The following is a 22,510-nucleotide window of genomic DNA, read 5'->3' on the forward strand; positions in this document are numbered from 1 at the left end:
TAGCGTTTCATACCGTCATAGCGATTTTTTTTGTCATAGCGTTCATAGCGTCATATCGTTCATAGCGTCATAGCGTCATCACGTGATCGCTCTGAACGAATCAGCGCCCACCTGCTCTGATTCCGTTGATTCCGTGCGCTGAAATGCGCTGAGGTAAATATGAATAAAAAATATGGATCGTCAAATATTTTGAGTTCGGCCATGTTCGTCCCACGCTCAATGGCCATGTCTATGTCAAATATCAAGCATGTAAGCCTCTCCGTTTAGGAGTCTATCGGTAACATTACACACACACACACACACACACACACACACACACACACACACACACACACACAAACTGTGTTTTATATATATAGATATATATACTGTATATTTATATAAAAATAAATAAACACAGTCGAGCTATGGATCCCCCCTCTTTCTTTGTAACTGTATATATATATATATATATATATATGTATTCCTCTGGAGCTTTGCAGGCAATGCGGACATGCATGGCGATGACGTCATGTTGTCCGCTCATTAGGTTGGAGAACCAGATTACAGATACCATTATTAGTAACTCCCAACCGCAACCAGATCGACTCCATATGATGAGCGGATACCAGAGATAACGTTACCGTGTGGCAGGCGGTGCTTATCGCTCCCAGCAAGGTGCAGCAGCAGCTGTATGGGACAACCTTGCTGGCGGTTCTCCACTGATGATATGAAGGTCGCATAGTGACTGATATATATATATATATATATATATATATATATATATATATATATATACATTCATGTACACTTTATCGCTTTTGATGAAGGGAACTTGTCTGTTCTTGAAACGTCTGACAAAAATAAAGATTTTTTTAGTCTTTACCGCTCAGTGTGCTGCTTTTATTCCTCCAAATTTGAATCCTGAGCTGCAGATATTCCACCCTGAATATATACATATGTAAATTTGGCTTCACATATGCAAACCATGAGGTTGTTTACCTTGAAGCAGGTCTGGCTTGGCGCTGCAATTTTGGGGTTCTTTGATGAACGTCTCTTGCAGAATGTTCTGGGGTACAGGACTGGGCGGGAAGGGGAAATGCATTCTGGTTTCTGGAGAGCAAAACAAACCACTCGTAAAGCTGAATTGGCCATATATGGATGTTTCCGTAAACGAACAAGTTCACGCCAAACAAATTCACTGCATGCACTGCTTTAAAGAGCCTCTGGTTGGGAGCTGAGTACTTGATAAATGCACAGTGATGACATCATAAGATGTAAATGCTCTGCAGAAAGAGACAGCATGTGTCTGTGAGTGTGTGTAACCAAGAGGACCAACCACCGCAGTCTCTGACCAAAAGATGGCATTTCACTTCCTGTAAAAGGATTTTTGCATGAATAAAACAGGGTACACAGGATTCCTAATACATGGTACTTTTGTAATACCGTACGCCACGTGGTGGAAGCTTGAGAAAGGAAGAAATCAAATTTCATTGAAAATAATCATATTTGTGGGCTGGCATGACAAAGCAATTGTTGCAGTGAAAAATGTGGATACAATCGATGAAGCTTGTAATTTATTTTCAATAGCAAATGTTTATATTGTCTGCGTTGAATTATGGGCAATGCAAGTCGCACCCGTATCCCCACCCACCCAATCCCCTTCTATTGCAACTTTTAGTATAGGCATATTTGGAATTTCGTGTATTTTTTTTGTTAAAAGCAAAAACTCAATTGATTTTGTAAGAAGGTATCATAAGCTTTAAAAAAAATTAGGGTGGCATTTTTTCTGAACATTCTAAGACTATGAAATCCAAGATGGCGTCCAAAATGGCCGCCAAACACTAATAATGCGATATCTTCACGAGTACATGTGATACAATTACAAATAAAGTGTCTAAATATATGTTTTCTGAGACCAGGAATCGAATGGAATCATCAAATTTATGTTATATGTATGATCTACATGCCAAATTCCAAAATGGCCACCGCGCACCCGCAATGTAAACTATACCTTCTCCCTTCGCATGTAATTACAAACAAAGTATATATTTAAAGACATGTATTTTTCACAAAGAATACATAATTAACAAGCCAACAAACAGATCTAAATAAAATGAAATACTTGAATTACTGTTCAATCTCTTAAATCGTTTAAACAGGAAGATGCAAAAAGTCATACTGATTAAATGCCTGGCTTTCATTTAGTATTTTTAACAATGGATATCAAGTGAATTATAATTTTGTGAATGTCATAGAAAGAAACACCTCAATCTTCACAGTCTTCATTTATCCCTGGTTGGACAGTTTTGTTGTTGCAGCTGAAAACCCAGCATCCACAAACTTCCGTACATGGGATATTGTTCTTGCGACAGCTGCACCTTCCTTCGCATCCACGTTTGCACCCGCACTTTATGAGGTGCAATACTGCTTCAGGAGCTGGTGGATTCAAACAGCGAACTGGAGAGAAGTGACTTGAAACTGCATCAAATGTCCAACCAAATGCAGCTGGTGCTGGGAGGCACGGGTGAGTTTCACAAGCTTTTCTCCAAATCATGGATATGTAATGTGCCCGACGAATGTGTAAGTCCAGTGAACCAGAAGTTGGTGGTAGGTTTTCTCCTTCGGCTGCACGATTTGAGTAGAGGAACCAACGGAGCTCATTCACTTTTGTGTAGATTTTGGATCGATACAAAATACAGACAAAGCGTTCCAACTGAGAGCATACATCAGCGGGCAGATCAATGTCATCATTCCCGAGCATTGCTAGTGCATCCAGGATCTCATCATCACAAGACATAAATGCCTTGAAGCACGAGTCTTTGGTTCTGGCAGCAAATCTACCAGACATATCGGAACCTGTCAGAGCATGAAAACCTAACAGTGCAGAAGCGCGCTTTGGTCCTAAGTGCTCCGCACAGAAATGTTCCTCTTCAGCCTGCCCTTTCCCGTAAGGAAGGTTGTAGACGTTGGTAAGTTTGGATACATGTAGACAAGCAACAAAAAGACGTCTGTGTCTGGGGAACTGACAACAAGTTCTGCTTCATTGAGAACAGTTAGAGCATGCAGTACAAGCAAAGTGTCTGCCTCTTCTTGGCTGTGAGTGAGGAGCGAGTCTGGTAAAGTCACACTTTTTGAGTCACACTTTTTGTTTGTTGGTATTGGTTTGTCACATGATAGTATTTCACATGGAATAGCCTCCTCTAATGTTTGAGACCTTGATGACCGATCGATATCAAGTGGTGTTGCTGGGGATTTGTCAGATGCAGTCTGATATATAGCGGTGGCAGTGCCATGGAGTGTGTTCATGCCACAAGGCGTGGATTCGAGAAAATCTATGTTGTCCAGTGCAAACCAAACAAACATGTCGTTAACCAACCAAGGTGGTCGATAAATTCCTCCCATGGATTTTATCCTTTCAAGAACAGCATTTGCGACGGCAGTCTCTATTTCCATTACCTTGTTGTACGGGACAGTGAGGTCTAGTTTGCCTAATGTCTCCACAAGGGCCTTGGACCTGGTGTTTTTGTGCACATCCAGAGCTAAGCCGACGGTAAGGGGAGTCTCAGTGCGGTGTTTGAAAGTGACATCTTCATGTTTTGTTTCATAGGTGACCTGCCGATCAGACTTGTATGCACATACGAAATGTTGTGCCAGCACAGATGCACTTTGGTTCATAGATCGGCCCTGCTGATTGTTTTAACATGATGTAAACCTTGGATAGCAAGCTTGCAGAGGAGTTGAAGCAAAGCAGGTGGTTCATAATTATCAAATGTTCCTTCGAATTTCCACGGGGTTGCGCTTGCAATGTCTCTTCTCAGTATTTTAGATGCTTTCAGAAGGACTTTCACATCTTCTCTTAGGTCTTTTGTATCGGAGGCCAACGCACCAGCTAACAGGGTTTCCTTGGATTTTGTAGAAAGTACTTGCTCAGGTTTGGTTTTGACTGGAGGCCTGGTTAAGTGCACATCAGCAATGATGTCCAAAATCAGTTGCTTTAAGTATGGTTTGTATCGCGGATTGTCGGGTAAAGGGAACCCATTGGCTTCTAGCAAACCAACATATGATTGTTCAATGTCGTTCATATTCAAAGCTGAACTGTTAGATGGGTCATTGATTTCAGTTTCCACCATGTCGAGCATCTCCAGGTCAGACACTAACTGTACAAAATGAACGTGCTGTTTTGGAGGTCTGTTAGCTTTTTCTATGTCTCGTTTTGCATGGCCTAAGCACAGAAGGTGATACTTCATGTCCTCAGCAACTGCTGTAAGAAGATCAGATGAGCCTACAACATTGCTCCATCTAACTTTCAAAAGTTTTCTGTCTGTTTGTTGACCAATGGCTTTGAGCTGAGCTCCCATGTTTTCAGTTGAGACGTCGTGCAATTTGTCTGCTTTGTCTTCCTGACAAATGACACACATCTCCTTGTCGAAAGCCTGACTTCTGGTAGATCGCTGTGATGTGGAAGCACTTGTAGATGCAGCATCAGATTTTTTAGGTCGTCCTTTTGTCTTCTGTTTTATATAACTGACGCTGCCTGTCGCTTGTCCTTTCTCATATCGGATCTTGGCTCGTTCAATGCATGTTTTATGTGTGAGATCCTTATAACATGTCTTGTGGTATGAAAAACCATTCTGTAAAAGTTCATGGGCTGACAAACCTTTTATGCGATTCTTTAATGTAGAGAATTCTGTTTCTCCATATGAACATCGAACATCAGTTGTTGTAATTACTTTCTATACTGAAGGCAAAGGAGGACGAAGCACATAGTTTGTATAATCTGTTTGCTTGCTGCTCAACTGGCAAATAAAACATAGTTCAAAATCCACCGTTTATGACTTCTGGTTAGATGAAGACTCTGCCATTTTGGTTAATCTAAGGTCTCTAAGCTATGTTATCCTGGGTGATGGTTGCTGTGGGTACTTGCAGCCTGCAAAAGAAGAAAAGAATATGTTAGTACACCATAAAATGGACAAGTGGAACCTTAACACTATAAAGCGAACAAACTGCTGCCGGTGACTGGATTCGAACGTCAATTTTCCGTCCGCCATGTTGAAATAAAAAAGGCAGCCTCTGTCTGAAATTGTGCAAAATAAAAAGATTAGTAGTCAGGTGGAAGTTATTGTTATTATAGTCACCTCTATATACAAGTTCCAAGCAGTTCATGCTGAAAACAAAAATATTTAAACCACATTAAGTAAATTTTAGTGTCAAATTTAGGGCGTTTTGCTACGGTGGCGGCCATCTTGGATTTCAGGCCGTTAGAATGTTCAGAAAAAATGCCACCCTAAATTTTTTTAAAGCTTATGATACCTTCTTACAAAATCAAGTGAGTTTTTGCTTTTAACAAAAAAAATACACGAATTTTTTTTTCATGACAAATATGCCTACAGTATTTATTTGTAGTCTCGTAATGCTTTTTAATGCAGCTATGTAAACCTAAAACACTTCACTCACTTTATTTTTCAAATACGATGCTAATTTCATTCAGTGGATATAATGGGTGGGAGAATGAAAGTATCATTTAACCTTAAATTCTGTGCACCATTCTGAGCAGTATACCCCTCCATTTTAAGCAATTGTATCTTCCGCATCACACCGGTGAATAAAAAACCACCGTTTAGAGGCCATTTTTCCCCGCAAAGCGGGGGTTGGCCTTTTTCGGGGACCGTGGTTGTTGTTGTTTTTTGGTCCCCTTTTTGAAGCAATGTTTTACGGCCGGATGCTCTTCCTGCCGCCAACCCTGTTTGTCACCTTTTTACGACACACAGGGAATTACCAGTGAACTGGTACTCAATTTGCCGACCTCGGAAGGATGACAGGCTGAGTCAACCCCCCTGGCGTTAATTCAGCAATCGACCGGGATTCGAACCCAGGATCCTTGGTTTTATCCTAAGCTGGCACCCTAGCCGCTAGCCCAACACCAGGCAACACCGGTGAATGACCCACATTATTCCATTGAAATCTCATTGTACACCGCTCCTTTCCTATGCCATCTCCAGGCGCTGCATGACGTCATTTCCGGGCACCGAAGGGGGATCGGCAATGACAGGCGCTGAAAGGGAGTACACAGTTTTCACTCCGGTTGTTTGTTTGTTTTCTTGTTTGTTTGTCTGGGTGATATCTCAGCCATCCTTTAAGCTAGGAAGCTGAAATTTCAGTACAATAGTAAGTGCTTTGAAAGAAAAGTTATTTTTTGTTTTTTGATTAATCAATTTATTTGACGAGTTACTTAATTATTATCCATTAATTAAGTACTGATTTATTTCCTTTCTCATCTGGACAATATCTCAGGCTCGGAAGCTCGGAAGCTGATATTTGGACATGACAATGACCAAGTGATTTGGCTATAAAGGATATTTTGATTCATTTATTAATCAATTAATCGATTAATTATTTAATTATTGGATTAAGGACTTAATTTATTTTATTTTATTTTTACAGATTTAGATGAAATGGTGGTGGTTTTTGGTATTCTATTAGCCAATTGATCAATAATTTAATCATTTTACCGTTATTATTTATTTATTTTCATTATTGATCACTTGTTTATTTTCTTTCTCATCTGGGGAATATCTCGTGCACCTTTTGAGCTAGGAAGCTGATATTTGGACACGACAGTGACCAAGTGATGTGGCTATAAGAGATATTTTTTATTTATTGATTACTCATTTAAGCAATTTATTATTTATTGATTAATCAATTAATTATTTAATTTCTGATTAATTGATTCAATTAATTTTCAAAAGGTTACAGCTTCGGATGAAACACTGGTGGTTCATGAAACAATATTAGCCAATTGTTTTAGAAATTATTTTCCGATCATTATTTATTGATTTTAATTACGCAAATAATCAATCAATTAATTGTACACCTCTCCTTCCCAATACCGTCTCTCTGTGCTGCACGGCGGTATCGCCGGGCACCTGAGGCGCCCCGGAAATACTGCGCTGGAGGGTATTTTTTTTATTTGGCATGGGGGGCGGTGCACTTTGAATATATCTGTACTTGTTTATATTTGAGTCGAGTTTTATTTTTTATTTAATCAGCTGGGTGGTGTCTCTATCTTCTATCACTTCCTTTCTGGTCTTACACCCTCTGCTCTTTCTGTGATTTGACCCCCTCGCCCCCCTCACCACCAGACCCCCCATCCCCCCTCCCTCAGGTTTCTGCAAGGAGCACGCAGTCCATCATCAAGCCCCCTTCTGGTGAAACTACCTAAATCCTGGATCACTGCTCACCTTCACTCATCCGCTCCTCTTTTTCCCTGCCTGTGAAATTAACTTCCGCGTTCTCTAAGGAAAAACTTTCCCTCCAAGTCTTCAAGACAGCTGGTTACCACCATCTTTAGCTTCCTGCGAGATTGTTTCTGTTTCCATTTTGTCCACCCCATGCACCCTGAAGTATATATAGTAGTGTAAAGGTTTATATTCAATGAACTACTGTACAATGTTGCGTGTTGTTTTCAAATTACTCGTCCATCAATCACTGTATACTCCTTGTTATGTATCATCTACAACAGGCAATTTTCTCCTGTAAGTAATAAGCTAGATTTATGGATTTGGAGAAAAGGAGACAATGGGGTAGTACTGGTGGTTGGAGAATATGAAAACCAATTAAGGAATTCTCGGTCACATTTAATAAAGGACTTTGTGTCAATATTTTTCTTTGAAGAGTTCACTCATCCACTGCATTTATTGATTTGTTGCAATCTTTTATCCATACCTGGAATTTTTGTTTTCACAAGGTGGGAGATGTATACCAAAACCTTTTGTTGAAGCATTTTCAAATCGTTTTGAATCACTAACTGGGAAAATGCATTGATAAACAAATGCTCGTCACCGAAACGATTTGTGAGCTGCCTTGTCATTTACGCTGTATGCTTTCTGCTCGTTTTCATGTCAATATTCTTGTATTTCATACTCTGTTTCTGTCATCTTCATCCAATGCATGGAAAACTGTCTCCATCTGAGAGCATTTGGTGTATATTCATCAAAGTTGTCTTTTTCCAAAGGCTGGTGTTCCACTTCACTCCATCGTGATATTGTGTTTTGGCTTTGTGGTGGAATAATGTGAACGAGGCCTGTTGGTTTTAGGTGCTGTCATTATACCTTTCTGAACTTAATACAAGGGTTTGGCACAATGAGGTATATAGGTATGCATACTCACCTTTGAGCTGTTCGAATGTCGACCCAGCTGTGCACTGTCATCCTGGTGTTTTACATGCGGGGCGAGTCATCAATTTCACATGCGGGGCGTCTCTCGGAGGGATGTTAGTCCAGAGGCCTCGGCTGCCTGCACTGGCCATTGATGGACGTTAAGAATGAAATATTTAATGTCTATCATGAAGAGTAACGAGTTATTACTGAATTTTGGTGGTCTCTCTGTCTTCAACCACCTCCTTTCTGGTCTTGCATCCTTTGCTCTTTCTGTGCTTTGTCTCCCCAGGTTTCTGCAGGGCTCACACTGCTCACATCCACTCATTCGTTCCTCCTTTTCCCCCACCTGTGGAACAAACTTCCACATTCTCTTCGATCTCATTCTTTCCTCCAGGTCTTCAAGACAGCTGTTCACCACCATCTCCAATCAACCCCATCCAAAACCATCGTCTTTTCTAACCTCGTTAACCTCACCCACATCCCTCCCCTTCCAAATTTACACTTTTCCCTCCTGAGAGATCCCTTCTGTATCCATCTTGGGAACACCACGTATCCTCTCCTGTACCCTCTTCCCTCAATTCCTCCGCACATCCATTGTTTGTACGCCTCCCCCTGTATTGGCCATCGGCTCTGTTATTGGTGTTGCCCCTCTCTATGCTGTTCCTTTTGTCTTGTTGCATCCTGATCAGTTCAGTGTACTAGTACAAGCTCTTCCATGAGCCTCGACTATGTATACAAAAAAACCCCCTGAACAAACTAAATTTTCTGCCCAAATCAGCATCAGTGACACATCAGGCCTGGCCACCACTTTCGTGAAAAACTTGACCCAAAAATGGTCCCCAGCCGACCATATTAGTTAGTGGGAATCATCTGGGACCGAACCACCAGCATCGTGTTGATGGTGGCCATTGCATACACTGTGTGTACAGGAAGGGGAGGTTTCAGGGGGAGGAGGTGGGGAAGGAGGGATGGGAACGTTTCATGTATTTCTTGGTGTTTGCCTTCAATGAAATAATGATTGTGTATTTTAAAAGCTATCACACTTCTTACAAACCCAAACATAGGAACTCAATTTATCAATTTGTCTTCCACATACTAAACTCATTCTCACCATGAAGTGAATATAGAGAATTACATCAATATATGTTTGCAGTTAACTTACACATTTTACAGATCGTTAATGGCCGAACAGCTTTCTTTCTTGCATCTCCCTTCCTCCATCCCCGATTCAGCACCACACACGTCCCTTCGAGTTTAATTAAGCGTCCATTGCTGATTTATATCTGTTTGAGTCACCTATGGCGGGGAATCGTTTGGAGTTTGACGGTTGCCATGGTTGTCATGGTTGCCAAGTTCAAATTCAATCCATTCATATTTGAGCTTTAAGTTTGTAAAAGTGAAAGATTGGTTCAAATGCTCATATAAATCACATAGCCAGAGTTGATGCAAAGAGGAAAGGTGGTGGAATTGGTAATCCGTTCACATACCTCCATTTTTCCACTAAATTTGTTTAATTTATCGTTGCTTTTTTAAAATTACGTTTACATATTTTACCGTTCACATATTTACCGTTCACATATTTTTATTATTCCAAATTTATCGTTGCTTCACTAAATACACAGGAATTTTTTGGAGTTTTCCTCCTACCTTTTCTGACTCCCACTCCCACAGGCTGATTATCCCAATTGAATAAAAGTTACATTTCCTAAATTTAATGTAGGAAATTTAGAATTGGAGCTTGGTGGTTATTGTGACTGGATCAATGGGAGTTGATCCTTGTGACAATACAGATAACGAATTGATGGAAATGATCAATTCCGCCGGTACCGTTTTGATGTACCTTCCCTTACAGTTTATGTAAACTTTGAAACCTTACAAACAAAGATTTTGGGTAGGCTGAGATTCTTCTTCTTCACAATAAATTATATATATATATAGCATATATACATAGCAAATATATACAGTCGTGGCTAGAAATATTGCCACGCTTACACTTTTCCCAAATAATGTACAATTTCTTCCAGAAAATTGTTGAAATTATAAAATATTTTGGTATCCACATATGTATTTCTTTGGTTTTCAGTGGAACAAAACAAAAAAAGCTGAAAAAATTACTAAATCTTAGCTTATTCCACACAAAAATCCTAAAATGACCCAGACAATATTATTGGCACCTTTTACAAGTTGTCAGAAATAATTCGATTTCAAGCAGGTGATTCTCCTTTACTTTGGAATTGAACTCATCTGTGGTGAGTTGTAGGTGCCTGCAACATAAAAATAAATAGCACCGCAAAGCGGGTGTAACCTCTCAGCCCATGCATGGTGGAAACCAATTTCAAGATGGCTGCCGTGGCGGCCATATTGAAAATCGCAACGCACCCATGAACCTTCCTCGACTCAACCTCAACACACTGCAAACATGGATTTAATCGGACAAGCCGTTCTGCTCGAAATTGACCGAAACCAATTTTAAGATGGCTACCGTGGCGGCCATATTGAAAATCGCAGCGTGCCCATTTTCGAAAGGAACCTTCCGCTACTCAACTCCAACACACGCTGCAAAAATGGATTTAATCGGACAAGACGTTCTCCTTGAAATTGACGGAAACCAAAAGTTGACGGACGCTTGGACAACTTTTGGGATAACAAATAAGGAGGAGTCACTGATTACATAACTTTGTATGACTTTTGCTACCATATAGTATGTTGGAAATGCATAATTTGGCCATTGATCTGAGAAACACTTCATCTGATTTATTTTCATCTATGTTTGGGGGTGTAATGAGGACACCACACTGGTTATAGTTCAGAAAAGGAAGTTAATGAAGCAAAGTTAAATGGACCAAAGGAATTCTCTTTGTAAAAGATATTTTTTTCCAAAACTTTCTTTTTAAATTTTTTCAGAACTTTCTTTTTTATATTATCTTTCAAAACTTTATTTTTATACTTTTTTCAGAACTTTCTTTTTTATATTATTTTTCAAAACTTTTTTTTCCCCAAAACTTTCTTTTTATATTTTTTTCAGAACTTTCTTTTTTATATTATTTTTCAAAACTTTTTTTTTCAAAACTTAATTTTTATATTTTTTTCAAAACTTTCTTTTTATATTATTTTTCAAAACTTTTTTTTCCCAAAACGTTCTTTTTTTATTATTTTTTTCGAAGCTTTCTTTCTTTCTTTTTCAAAACTTTTTTTTATATATATTTTTTCAAACCTTTCTGTTTTTTCTATTTTTTTTCAAAACGTAATTTTTTTCCCCCCAAAACTGAGCATAAGCAGCTGGCTTAATATCCTCTCCAAAAGGTGACTTGATGGAAGCAAAACCCTGAGGATGAGGAAAACCGGACACATTTAAGGTAGATGAAGCCAAATGGTTTTCAACAGAAACAAGCAAAATATTCCATCAATAAAACTCATTTGAACCATTTTGCTTGCGTCGCTTTCCCATTCTGGCATTACATCCATGGCACATGCCATATCCATAGAGGGAAAGTTTCGATATAATAGTTGGAAGCATGTTTCACATTGAAACTCACCTCGAGGATGCTGCACTATTGGGGTGTGAAATTTCTTCTGCGTGATGCACCGTGCTGAGCAGAGCAGGGTCCGATGCTGCCTCCAAACCTTCAGAGAAGGCTCGTTTGGATTCCATGTTCCCTGGTTCACTAAATCTCCGAGTTAAGCCTTGGGTGGTCTTAATGCTGGTGTCGGATTGGTGTGACGCTGTAGTTATCGAGCATTTACTGCCTATCTCAGAATGTTTGGAGTATGTTGATATTGGTAGCTGCAACACGGCAGGAACGTTGTTGGTTTCGTATTTCGTCGGTGACTCGGGAGAACATTCAAAATCCTGGGTTGAGCTGCAAAAACCCAAATAACAAGAGCACGTAGCAAAAGGGCTTAACCCGGCACCAGCTATGCCCTGGTTTCCTCGTGCTTTGTGTATAGAGGAGAGTGCACTGCAAGAACTGCCCTTTCCAAATGGATTGGCGATATAATCCATGACATTTTCTGCATCTCCATGTTGAAATGCTTTACAGTGTTGCACATGTGTGGAGTGACAGCACTCCACCGGCAGCCTTGTGTTTCTTCCGGCAAAGTTCCTGGAATGTGCAGCGACACCAGGCTGCAATGCGTTGCCAAACTGTTTTTGTGAAGATGTCGAATAAATGGTGTTGCTTTTGTCGACGCAGCATGCAATGTTTCCATTCTGAAGATGCCCGTCGCAGTTTACTGGAGGACTTGGGCTTGGTGGAGTTGTGCACACCTTGTTTGTACCAACCTCCAAGCGAGTCATCCCGTTCAGCAGTGGCCATGGTTTCATGTCCACACACCTCTTGCAGGCTCCCTTCAGGCTCTTGCTGGAACATGTGCCTGACATTGTCATACTGTCCATTGGAAATTGGCAGCAAGACCTCTTTGTCAGTTGGTATGCTGAGAGTTGAGCTGGCTGCATGCCTTGTGTAGATTTGGAGCGTAGCACTGAAGTCCCAGCCTTCTGTTGTAAGATTGATTGGCCTGTGAGTGTTGGAAAAAAAGGACAATAAAACTGTGCTTGTAGTTATAGCACCACAGAAGTTGTCTCTACTCCATCTGTTCTGACTATAGAAATAAACACTTTTGGTTGAACACCCCCGCTCTAGCAGGGAAAATGGCCTTAAAATGCATGTTGTTGTTGTTGTTGTTGTTGTTGTTGTTTGGTTGAGACCTTTGTTTAAAGTATATCAAATTATTTTTAAAAAGCAAAGTAATCAAATAAGTAATTATTTGCAGAAATAGGAAAGCGGGGGTGGAATTCAGTCATTTTGATGAGTTTCAAATTCACACAATGTTATATCTACCATATAAAACACAATGTTTGTTTGTGTGTTTGTACAGATGTCCGTTTGCCTTCATGAGGACGATTTGAGTCGGGTATTAAAGGCCAATCTTTTAACACGAATGTGCGTTCACTACAGTCCATTTTTTGAGGATAAAAAACTCGAAAAACATTTTCCATAAATGAGTAATTATGTCTCTTCTATTGGAATTGTAGATGGTGGCTTGCAAACCGAGTCTCAAGGGCGGTGTACAGAAGCGTTTTTAATTTTTTTTAAATTAACAATAAATGCAAGGCGCAGGGAGGTGAACATCGCTGCACGTGATGTGCAATGTGCGCAGAGTAAAACGAATGTTAATTTACACCCATATGATGTTTAATAAATAAAGAAGATTTAAGCACATCTGACACTAGGCCAAGGCTTCAGACTTTGGCAGGCTCACGCGGCTGCACCGTCAAATAAAATGTTCCAATCAGTCACTTTTGAAGGGTTTATATCCTCGTATAATATATTCTACCCCTACGCAAATACCATTAATTATTGTACGTCATGGTTCTTCGCATCACACAATCAACAAACCTTATTTAAATCATCATTGACATTAGGGTTATATTTATTTAAATAATGAATATAAACCCTGATTAATGTTTCCCGGCAACATTCATGAGTTCGATTTAACCTCATCTCTGATGTTCGTTTGTTTTTTTTACTTGTGTAGTTGTGTGTGTATATATATGAGTGTTGTGCCAGTCCAAAACACCCATGGTGGTCATATCTTGCGAACAGCAGCATGGAGGAATATCACGTGTAGTTTGCACAGAGATAATGTTAGAATTTCATTATCTTGTCAATATGGAGGAAAGTGCTAAGAGCTGCGAAAATAACTTATGGTTAAATTAGACACCAAAACGTTGTGGTCCTGCAGTATTAGACAACTTTGTCCAACCGTATGGATGGCCGGTTGGGTGAACAAGCTGAATCAAGACTTTTCAGCATATCTCAAACCAGCGGCTGTGGGGGGCAAACACACTGAGGAAGAAGCATGGATAACTTTGAGCTAATCCACATTCAAGATGCAAAATGAACTTGTAGTTAAATTAGATGTGAAAAATTTGGGTTACATTCGACGATTTTGTTGAACTGCTTAATAAGGCCTCCGCGATATTAAAGTAGGCCTCCCATGGGTGATACATTAGCCGATAGTGGGTCAGAGTGTGGATGCACACATCAGGAATGGTTGAGGTATCCCCTTGAGGATTGGGCGAAGTTAAAAACAAACCATCTACTTCCGACAAACTTTTAAAAAACGTGAAATTCATGATTTCCCTCTCCACCCTCACATGTATTCGCATTCTCTTTGTAAAATCCTATTCCTTCCCAACTTCCTTTCCTTACTGCCTTCCCTCCTCCAACGCTACCCTCCTACCCCCAACCCTTCACAGTTCCTTTATGTTCCTACTCTCATCTTTTCCCATCCATCTCTGAATTTTAGATTTTCTTTTTCTTACTTCACTCAAACTCTTCCTCTTCCTCTTTCTTGAATACATAATATGTAGATGGACCCTTCTTCTGTAATTATCAGAAGTTGTTGAAACAAAATAGAATTATTTTGGGCAAATCGAGACATTACAATTTAATGCCTTGATACAAGTGTGCTGTCAAATATCCCAATTTGGTTAAAAAATCGACAATCTGTTGTCGCTCCGGAGATTTAACCACCATATTGTAAAATTCATATTCAGACAACAATGCCAGTCGTACAGGAAATTTGCTGCAGTTTATGTACAACGATGTCTTATTGCCAACAACTTATGTCTTATTATTACAACTTATTGTCTTATTTATTTATTATTTACAACTTATTGTCTTATAATGATGTCTTATTACAACGATGTCGGACTACGCATCACTTGGTCGACAATACCAAGGAGAAGAGCGGGGAGGTGGGGTGTAGTAGGGGTAGGGTGGGGATAGGAGAGGCAAAAATAACAACTTCCTCATGGTTGCTAAATAACTAAGGTCACAAGACCTATCATGCCTTATGATGTGCCTGTCACATGATGTGCGTATTCCAATTGTTTGCTGAAATTTCATTTCGACTGAGATGATCTGCTTGATGTAAAACCGTTCAATTCCTCAGCGATTCATGAAGAGTTACTGGAAGACTTCCAGAATTAAATATCAAATTCTGGTATTTATTTTTTGTTTTAGATATTAATAACATGGGATTCACTTATCTGGAGACTATCCATTTCTGATGCAAAAAAAAAAATTGAAAACAAAATGCACATGATAGAAATTGTTTGTGTTGGATATAGTTTGACATAAGAGCAGTATAATATGGCTATCAGACTAGTTGTTGAAGATCTCACTTCAAAAAAGTAGAAAAGCAAAGAACTTTACCAGGTGAGATTGATGACAGCAGTGACTCGGAGCAAAATGGCTGCCGGAAGTTGTTGACTACTTGCCGACCACTTTGGCAAACTCGGTTTGTGGTGGGAGAGGCGGTGGTTTTATCTGCTGTTCGTGATGCGGTTGATGTGCATGACCTGTAAGAATTTCCAAATGAATTAGTGAGCGATATAATGAAAAGGTAAAACTATAATTGCACGCAATGTCATTTGAATCAAAGTGACAGAGCTCTGAGAGCTCACGTGGAGGCCTCTCTTAGCCTTAAACTTATCCGAGTCATACAAATGGAGGCTGTCCAGGGTACTAGTAGTACCACCTTTCGAGGCCATTTTTCCCCGCAGAGCAGGGAGGGGTTGGCCTTTTTAGGGCACCTTGGTCCTCTTTTTGAAGCAATGTTTTACAGCCGGATGCCCTTCCTGCCACCAACCGTGTTAGTCCCCTCTTGCGACACACAGGGAATTACCAGTGAACTGGTACTCAATTTGCCGACCTCGGAAGGATGACAGGCTGAGTCAACCCCCCGGCGTTAATTCAGCGATCGACCGGGATTTGAACCCAGGATCCCAAGCCAGCACCTTAACCGCTAAGCAACACCAGGCTTATGTGAAGGGTACTGTGACGTGACAATAGCAACGCGTCACAACTTGGTCCTCTTTGGGCCCAGAGAGGAACCCACTTATGGAGATTACGATCAACATGTACATCTGCTTCAGACCACTGTTAAAATGATGCATGCACTCACTATATGTGCAATATTTGCACTTGCGGACAAGTCATACATTTTTGTACAAAAAGTCGAGGCTCATATAAAAGCGACGTGACAGAGGAAAGAAAAAAAATCTCCTTTTTTGTCGAAACCAGAAAATTCTATAGAATTAATGAATCTTTAAATGATGATGAAATATATATTTTAATTTCCCTCCCCCCAACTCTTTCCAAATATTCCTGATTCAGCCAGGGTGATGTCCAAAAACATTTATTTGCAAAGGTATGCTTTTAAAAATGTCTTGCAGCCTTCAGGCAGTGTGGCTTTTCTCAATCCCCATGGCTCTTGGGAAAAGTGCAGGATGGATTGGAGAAGCTGAATATAAGATTGGAAGTAAATAAGACCGATAGTCTAAGAACAGCGTAGCCGGGCTTCTTTGGTACTTTAGTTGAAGAGGACAGTATGACCTGGGTGGGGATACCATTTACCAGTTAGCAAATAATGTAAGTTTTAATTTTTTTTGACTTGAGGCATGGACAGCCGGTTCGTGAATTACTTAGGTAAATAATGCCTCTGGCCACCTTCGGGGGTGGAGGCATAAAAAACGGCGAATGACAAACGATGAACCAATACATTCCACATTCCTGTGCCACCTTCAGTTGAACGTCAGGCATTGACAGCAGGTTCGTGAAGGACTTGCACAAAAAACGTACCCAGCCTGAATATTGCTATATCCATCCAGTCAATGGCGAAACTGCAAATGGGGAATCCGTGAATGTCATGGATGGAACCGCTTACGTCATTTCCTCATTCTGCTTTAAACTTAAATATCTATACTTTAAACTCAATATTTTCATTCCAAACAGCATCATTCCAATCACAAAGTAACACCGTTACTGTATCAAAATATAATGTTAAATCACGATCGTATTGAGATATCATCAAACCAGCGAACCGTCGACATTTGTCACTTCCGGATCCGGGAGCAAGGTCCGTGTCGATCTCATTTCAAAATCATAATTGTATTTGAGGGATTTCTGAAACCTCATACCTACCTCACGACACCAGCTGGGAATCCAAAACGTTCCACAGAAGGTTTTCATATTTCCTTTTAGTAAAATATGCAACTGTAATGGTAACTAAACGCTGTCCCCCATCATGTGACCACTGAGCAGATCCTCAGCTATGATTCGCGTATGTTTGTGCGGACATACGGACAGACAAACTGTTCTAGACAGCATTGCCGTAAAAATGCTGAATCGCTTAGAGCTCTTGTAATTGAATATTTTTGGCCATTCTGACAAATATAAATATGTGACCAAAATGAGAGAGTACAAATTTAACGTCACTTGTGGGTACAGCAAAACATTTGCCAATAAAGAAACCTAGAGTGCAAAGTTGTCCAAAAGATTCATGTCTGACCGATGAGTGTAAAGACAAAGTAAATTTGCCGTTATCATGATATTTCATGTACTCTGGACTGGTGATATCAACTTGTGAAAAACAAAAATCCAGACTCGGTGGCATTATGGTTTAGACTCTAAACTTTAAACTTTAGACTCTAAACTTTAGACTTTAGACTCTAAACGTTAGACTTTAGACTCTAAACTTTAAACTTTAGACTCTAAACTTTAAACTTTAGACTCTAAACTTTCGACTTTAGACTCTAAACTTTAAACTTTAGACTCTAAACTTTAGACTTTAGACTCTAAACTTTAAACTTTAGACTCTAAACTTTAAACTTTAGACTCTAAACTTTAGACTTTAGACTCTAAACTTTAAACTTTAGACTCTAAACTTTAGACTTTAGACTCTAAACTTTAGACTTTAGACTCTAAACTTTAAACTTTAGACTCTAAACGTTAGACTTTAGACTCTAAACTTTAGACTTTAGACTCTAAACTTTAGACTTTAGACTCTAAACTTTAAACTTTAGACTCTAAACTTTAGACTTTAGACTCTAAACTTTAAACTTTAGACTCTAAACTTTAAACTTTAGACTCTAAACTTTAAACTTTAGACTCTAAACTTTAGACTTTAGACTCTAAACTTTAGACTTTAGACTCTAAACTTTAGACTTTAGACTCTAAACTTTAAACTTTAGACTCTAAACTTTAGACTTTAGACTCTAAACTTTAAACTTTAGACTCTAAACTTTAGACTTTAGACTCTAAGCTTTAAACTTTAGACACTCTTTAAACACTCAACTTTAAACACTCTAAACTTTAGAGGGTCCACTGAAAGTCTGAGAGCTCGGTGGTTTGATTGTAACCATGGCCAAGTCATACCAAAGACTTAATAAACTTAGTCAGTGCGGTGTTTCCAGATGGGGTTCAATAAAATGCTTCCGGATAGGCTTCAGGAAGAGGCTTCCAGATGGGGTTGAGAAAGATGTGAGCAGGAGGAGCGCAAAAGCATATTTACCTGCATCCATTGGCTTTGTATACTCCGACATTGTGCTGGAAAGTAGGAGAGCCTTCTTTCTGTAATCACAATAAAGTTTCTCAATGTAACAAATATAATGCAATAACTATAGTAGGGGGAGAAAAACAGCAGGTTTTACAAACATCACTTGCTAAGTAACTTGAAAAATAATGAAATAATGCGAAAAACAGTTATTGCAATAACATTTAAAAAAAAGAATTTTGTATTCACAAACATGTACAAACAACACACACACACACACACACACACACACACACACACACACACACACACACACACACACACACACACACACACACACACACACACACACACCTATGGTTCCATACGGGGGCACCAAGTTCCAAAAGGGGGCAGATGTACGTAGTGTAAATAAACACCAAATCAGAGGTTGCGACTCTATTTCTCTTAAATTTACACAAAATATCGAAATTCCAGGAACCGCGTGAAATCATGTCCATGCAATTCACATGAAATTATACTCCTTTCCTCTACTCGAATTATACAGCTCTTTGCTATGTAGCTAGGCAGCTAACACAAAAAAACCGTTAACATTGTGATAACAAACATGAAACCTTGCAGTTATGCTCTTATGTAAATATACTTTAACATCCAGTCGATTAGCCAACTCGAAATTTAACATGGCGGCCTTTTTTTTCAAAATGGCCGCAAAAATTGCTAAAATGTGCCATAAACTTTTTAATATCGACTTTAGGACGTACAAGTATCAATGCAAATCACAGAATCACAGAATATGATCTATAAGAGGTCGTTAAAATTTTCAATTTATCTTCCTTAGGTAAATTTAAAATTGAATTTGGAGTTGGCTAATCGACTGGATGTAAAGAGTATCTTTATCTAAGTATAACTGCCAAATTTCATGCTTGTATCACGATGTAAACGATTCACCCTAACAACGGGTGTTCTCCGGGCTGGTGCCCCAGCATCAAATATTTCTCTCTTGGAATCCTGCAGAATCAAAAGAATTCAAGAGTATTGAAACGTCACGCAATGAGGCCAAAGCACGAGGTCTGTTGCTCTCAGGTCACGGGCCGCTCAATTGCCTCTGGGTTTCTTTTTTCACCGCTGTCCTCTGGATGAGCTCTCTCTCTGCTCTCTCAGCCATCCCCAACAACTCCAGGGTGGAAGCCTTTTCCCAATAACCCAAAATCCAGGCCTACTGCACGCCTCCACTCGTTTGTTCCCCATTTCTCCGATTGGACACGTAAAGATGGATTTACCGTCCCCGTTTCGGTTGTGGATGTTAATTGCCTTACAGCGTCTTCCAAAAAGAGTAGGCCATTGTGTCCTGGGAGCTTGTCTAAAACCACTGTATTATTAACAAGGAAAAACAGACATAAAATGTCATAGCCCCAATTGGTTTTAGTAATTGTGCTGCACGGAGTTAAAGTCTGTCAGTCGGCCATCTTTGGTCAGATTACAAAACAAAATGTTCTGCATATGTATGCTCTCATGTATTGTCTTTGTGCCAAACTTGAACAAAATCGGTCCATACATGTCCGAGATATGGTTGCGAATGCACACATGCACAGACGCACGGACGGACGGATGGACGGACAGATAGATGAGATTCAATCCATAAGCCACACCCCACCCACACACCCCCCTCCCCGTTTCGGACCAAGTCCAACGGGGGCTAATGGCATCTGCAGTCGGTGGGAATTCCTGGGAAGTGGATATGGCACAAGCATTATATGGATCAAATGACCTAATTTCACTTGAATTTTTCATTTATTCATTTATATGCATCGTATCCATCCATTATTACTTGCAAAATTCAAGATTTTTCAAGTATATTGGTCGGTTCCGTTTGTGGTTCTGTCTGTTTGTCTATTTGTCTGTTTGTCACCGGCCTACAGGTCACAATTCTAAACTGATCGTCACGAAACTTCACTAAGTTGTATAAGTCGTCCCAATTGAGAAGCCTATTGATTTTGAGGTCAAAGGTCATCTGGAGGTCAAATTTCTAAAATCGCAATTTTAAATCCGATTGACTTGAAAATTGAATAACATTTGTATATCAAGTCACTAAATTGGGAAACATACTATTTTTGAGGTCAAAAGGTCAAAGGTCAACTTAAGGTCAACTTTTAAAAATCATCAATTTTCATCTAGAAAGCCGTCGATTCTCAACCGATTGACTTGAAAATTGAACTTTATTTGCATATCGAGTCACAAAATTGGGAAACATACTATTTTTGAGGTCAAAAGGTCAAAGGTCAACTCAAGGTCAAATTTTAAAAAATCATCTATTTTCATCGAAAAAGCCATCAATTCTCAACTGATTGACTTGAAAATTGAACAGTATTTGCATATCGAGTCACCAAATTGGGAAACATACTATTTTTAGGTCAAAAGGTCAAAGGTCAACTCAAGGTCAAACTTCCAAAATCATCACTTTTTATCTGAAAAACCGTCAATTTTCATCCGATTGACTTGAAAATTGAACAGCATTTGCACATTGAGTCACTAAATAGGGAAACCAACTATTTTTGAGGTCAAAGGGTCAAAGGTCAACTCAAGGTCAACCTTCCAGAATCATCATTTTTCATCTGAAAAATCGTCACTTTTCTTCCTATTGACCCGAGCTTTGATCAAGATTGTCAATTTTAATCCTGATGAAATGGACAATTTGCTGTATCAATGGAATTTTTTTTCTTGGGGGGGGGGGGGGGGGTGGGGGCGTATTTTGCAAGTATCGTGCTCCACATGACGTCTTCTTGTTATTCTGTCTGTCTGTTTATTTGTCACTCGCCAATGAGTCACAAATCCAAACAGATCGTTATGAAACTTCACCAAGTTGTAGAGGTCGTCACAATTGAGAAGCATATTGATTTTGAGGTCAAAGATCATCTGGAGGTCAAATTTCTAAAATCGCAATTTTTTTCTCCGATTGACTTGAATATTGAACAGCATTTGCACATTGAGTCACTACATTGGAAAAGCTACTATTTGAGGTCAAAAGGTCAAAGGTCAGCTCGAGGTCAAACATCCAAAATCATCAATTTTCATATTAAAAAACGGTCAATTTTCATGTGATTGACTTAAAAATTTAACAGCATTTGCACAATGAGTCAATAAATTGGGAAAACAACTATGTTTGAGGTCAAAATGTCAAAGGTCAGCTCAAGATCATACTTCCAAAATCCTCAATTTTCATATAAAAACCGTCAATTTTCATCTAATCGACTTAAGCATTTAAAGGCATTTGCACATTGAGTCACTAAATTGGGAAAACAACTATTTTTGAGGTCAAAAGGTCAAACTTTCAAAATCATCAATTTTCATATAAAAAACCGTCAATTTTCATCCGATTGACTTAAAATTTAACAGCATTTGCACATTGAGTCATGAATTGGAAAAGCTACTATTTTTGAGGTGAAAGTATCGTATTTTGCAAGTATCGTGCTCCACATGACGTCTTCTTGTTATTCTGTCTGTCTGTTTATTTGTCACTCGCCAATGAGTCACAAATCCAAACAGATCGTTATGAAACTTCACCAAGTTGTAGAGGTCGTCACAATTGAGAAGCATATTGATTTTGAGGTCAAAGATCATCTGGAGGTCAAATTTCTAAAATCGCAATTTTTTTCTCCGATTGACTTGAATATTGAACAGCATTTGCACATTGAGTCACTACATTGGAAAAGCTACTATTTGAGGTCAAAAGGTCAAAGGTCAGCTCGAGGTCAAACATCCAAAATCATCAATTTTCATATTAAAAAACGGTCAATTTTCATCTGATTGACTTAAAAATTTAACAGCATTTGCACAATGAGTCAATAAATTGGGAAAACAACTATGTTTGAGGTCAAAATGTCAAAGGTCAGCTCAAGATCATACTTCCAAAATCCTCAATTTTCATATAAAAACCGTCAATTTTCATCTAATCGACTTAAGCATTTAAAGGCATTTGCACATTGAGTCACTAAATTGGGAAAACAACTATTTTTGAGGTCAAAAGGTCA

At 39.2% G+C, this 22,510-nt stretch overlaps 1 protein-coding gene across 7 annotated transcripts in view; it reads right to left on the minus strand.

Annotated features, from left to right (window-relative positions):
• The window catches only part of LOC137431094 (tight junction protein 2), a 184,304-nt gene that overhangs the window by 4,908 nt on the left and 156,886 nt on the right, over window positions 1–22,510 (minus strand). For all 7 annotated transcript variants that reach the window (XM_078781395.1, XM_068121996.2, XM_078781396.1 and 4 more), the window contains 4 exons: window positions 18,501–18,559; window positions 15,362–15,507; window positions 11,675–12,656; window positions 982–1,061 (listed from right to left, as the gene is read on the minus strand). In XM_078781395.1, coding sequence (XP_078637521.1) covers window positions 982–1,061; window positions 11,675–12,656; window positions 15,362–15,507; window positions 18,501–18,559 — 1,267 coding nt within the window. The remainder of the gene's footprint in view (window positions 1–981; window positions 1,062–11,674; window positions 12,657–15,361; window positions 15,508–18,500; window positions 18,560–22,510) is intronic.

The sequence above is a fragment of the Myxine glutinosa genome, chromosome 7, assembly GCF_964187855.1.
Source record: "Myxine glutinosa chromosome 7, kmMyxGlut1.1, whole genome shotgun sequence".
NCBI lineage: Eukaryota > Metazoa > Chordata > Myxini > Myxiniformes > Myxinidae > Myxine > Myxine glutinosa.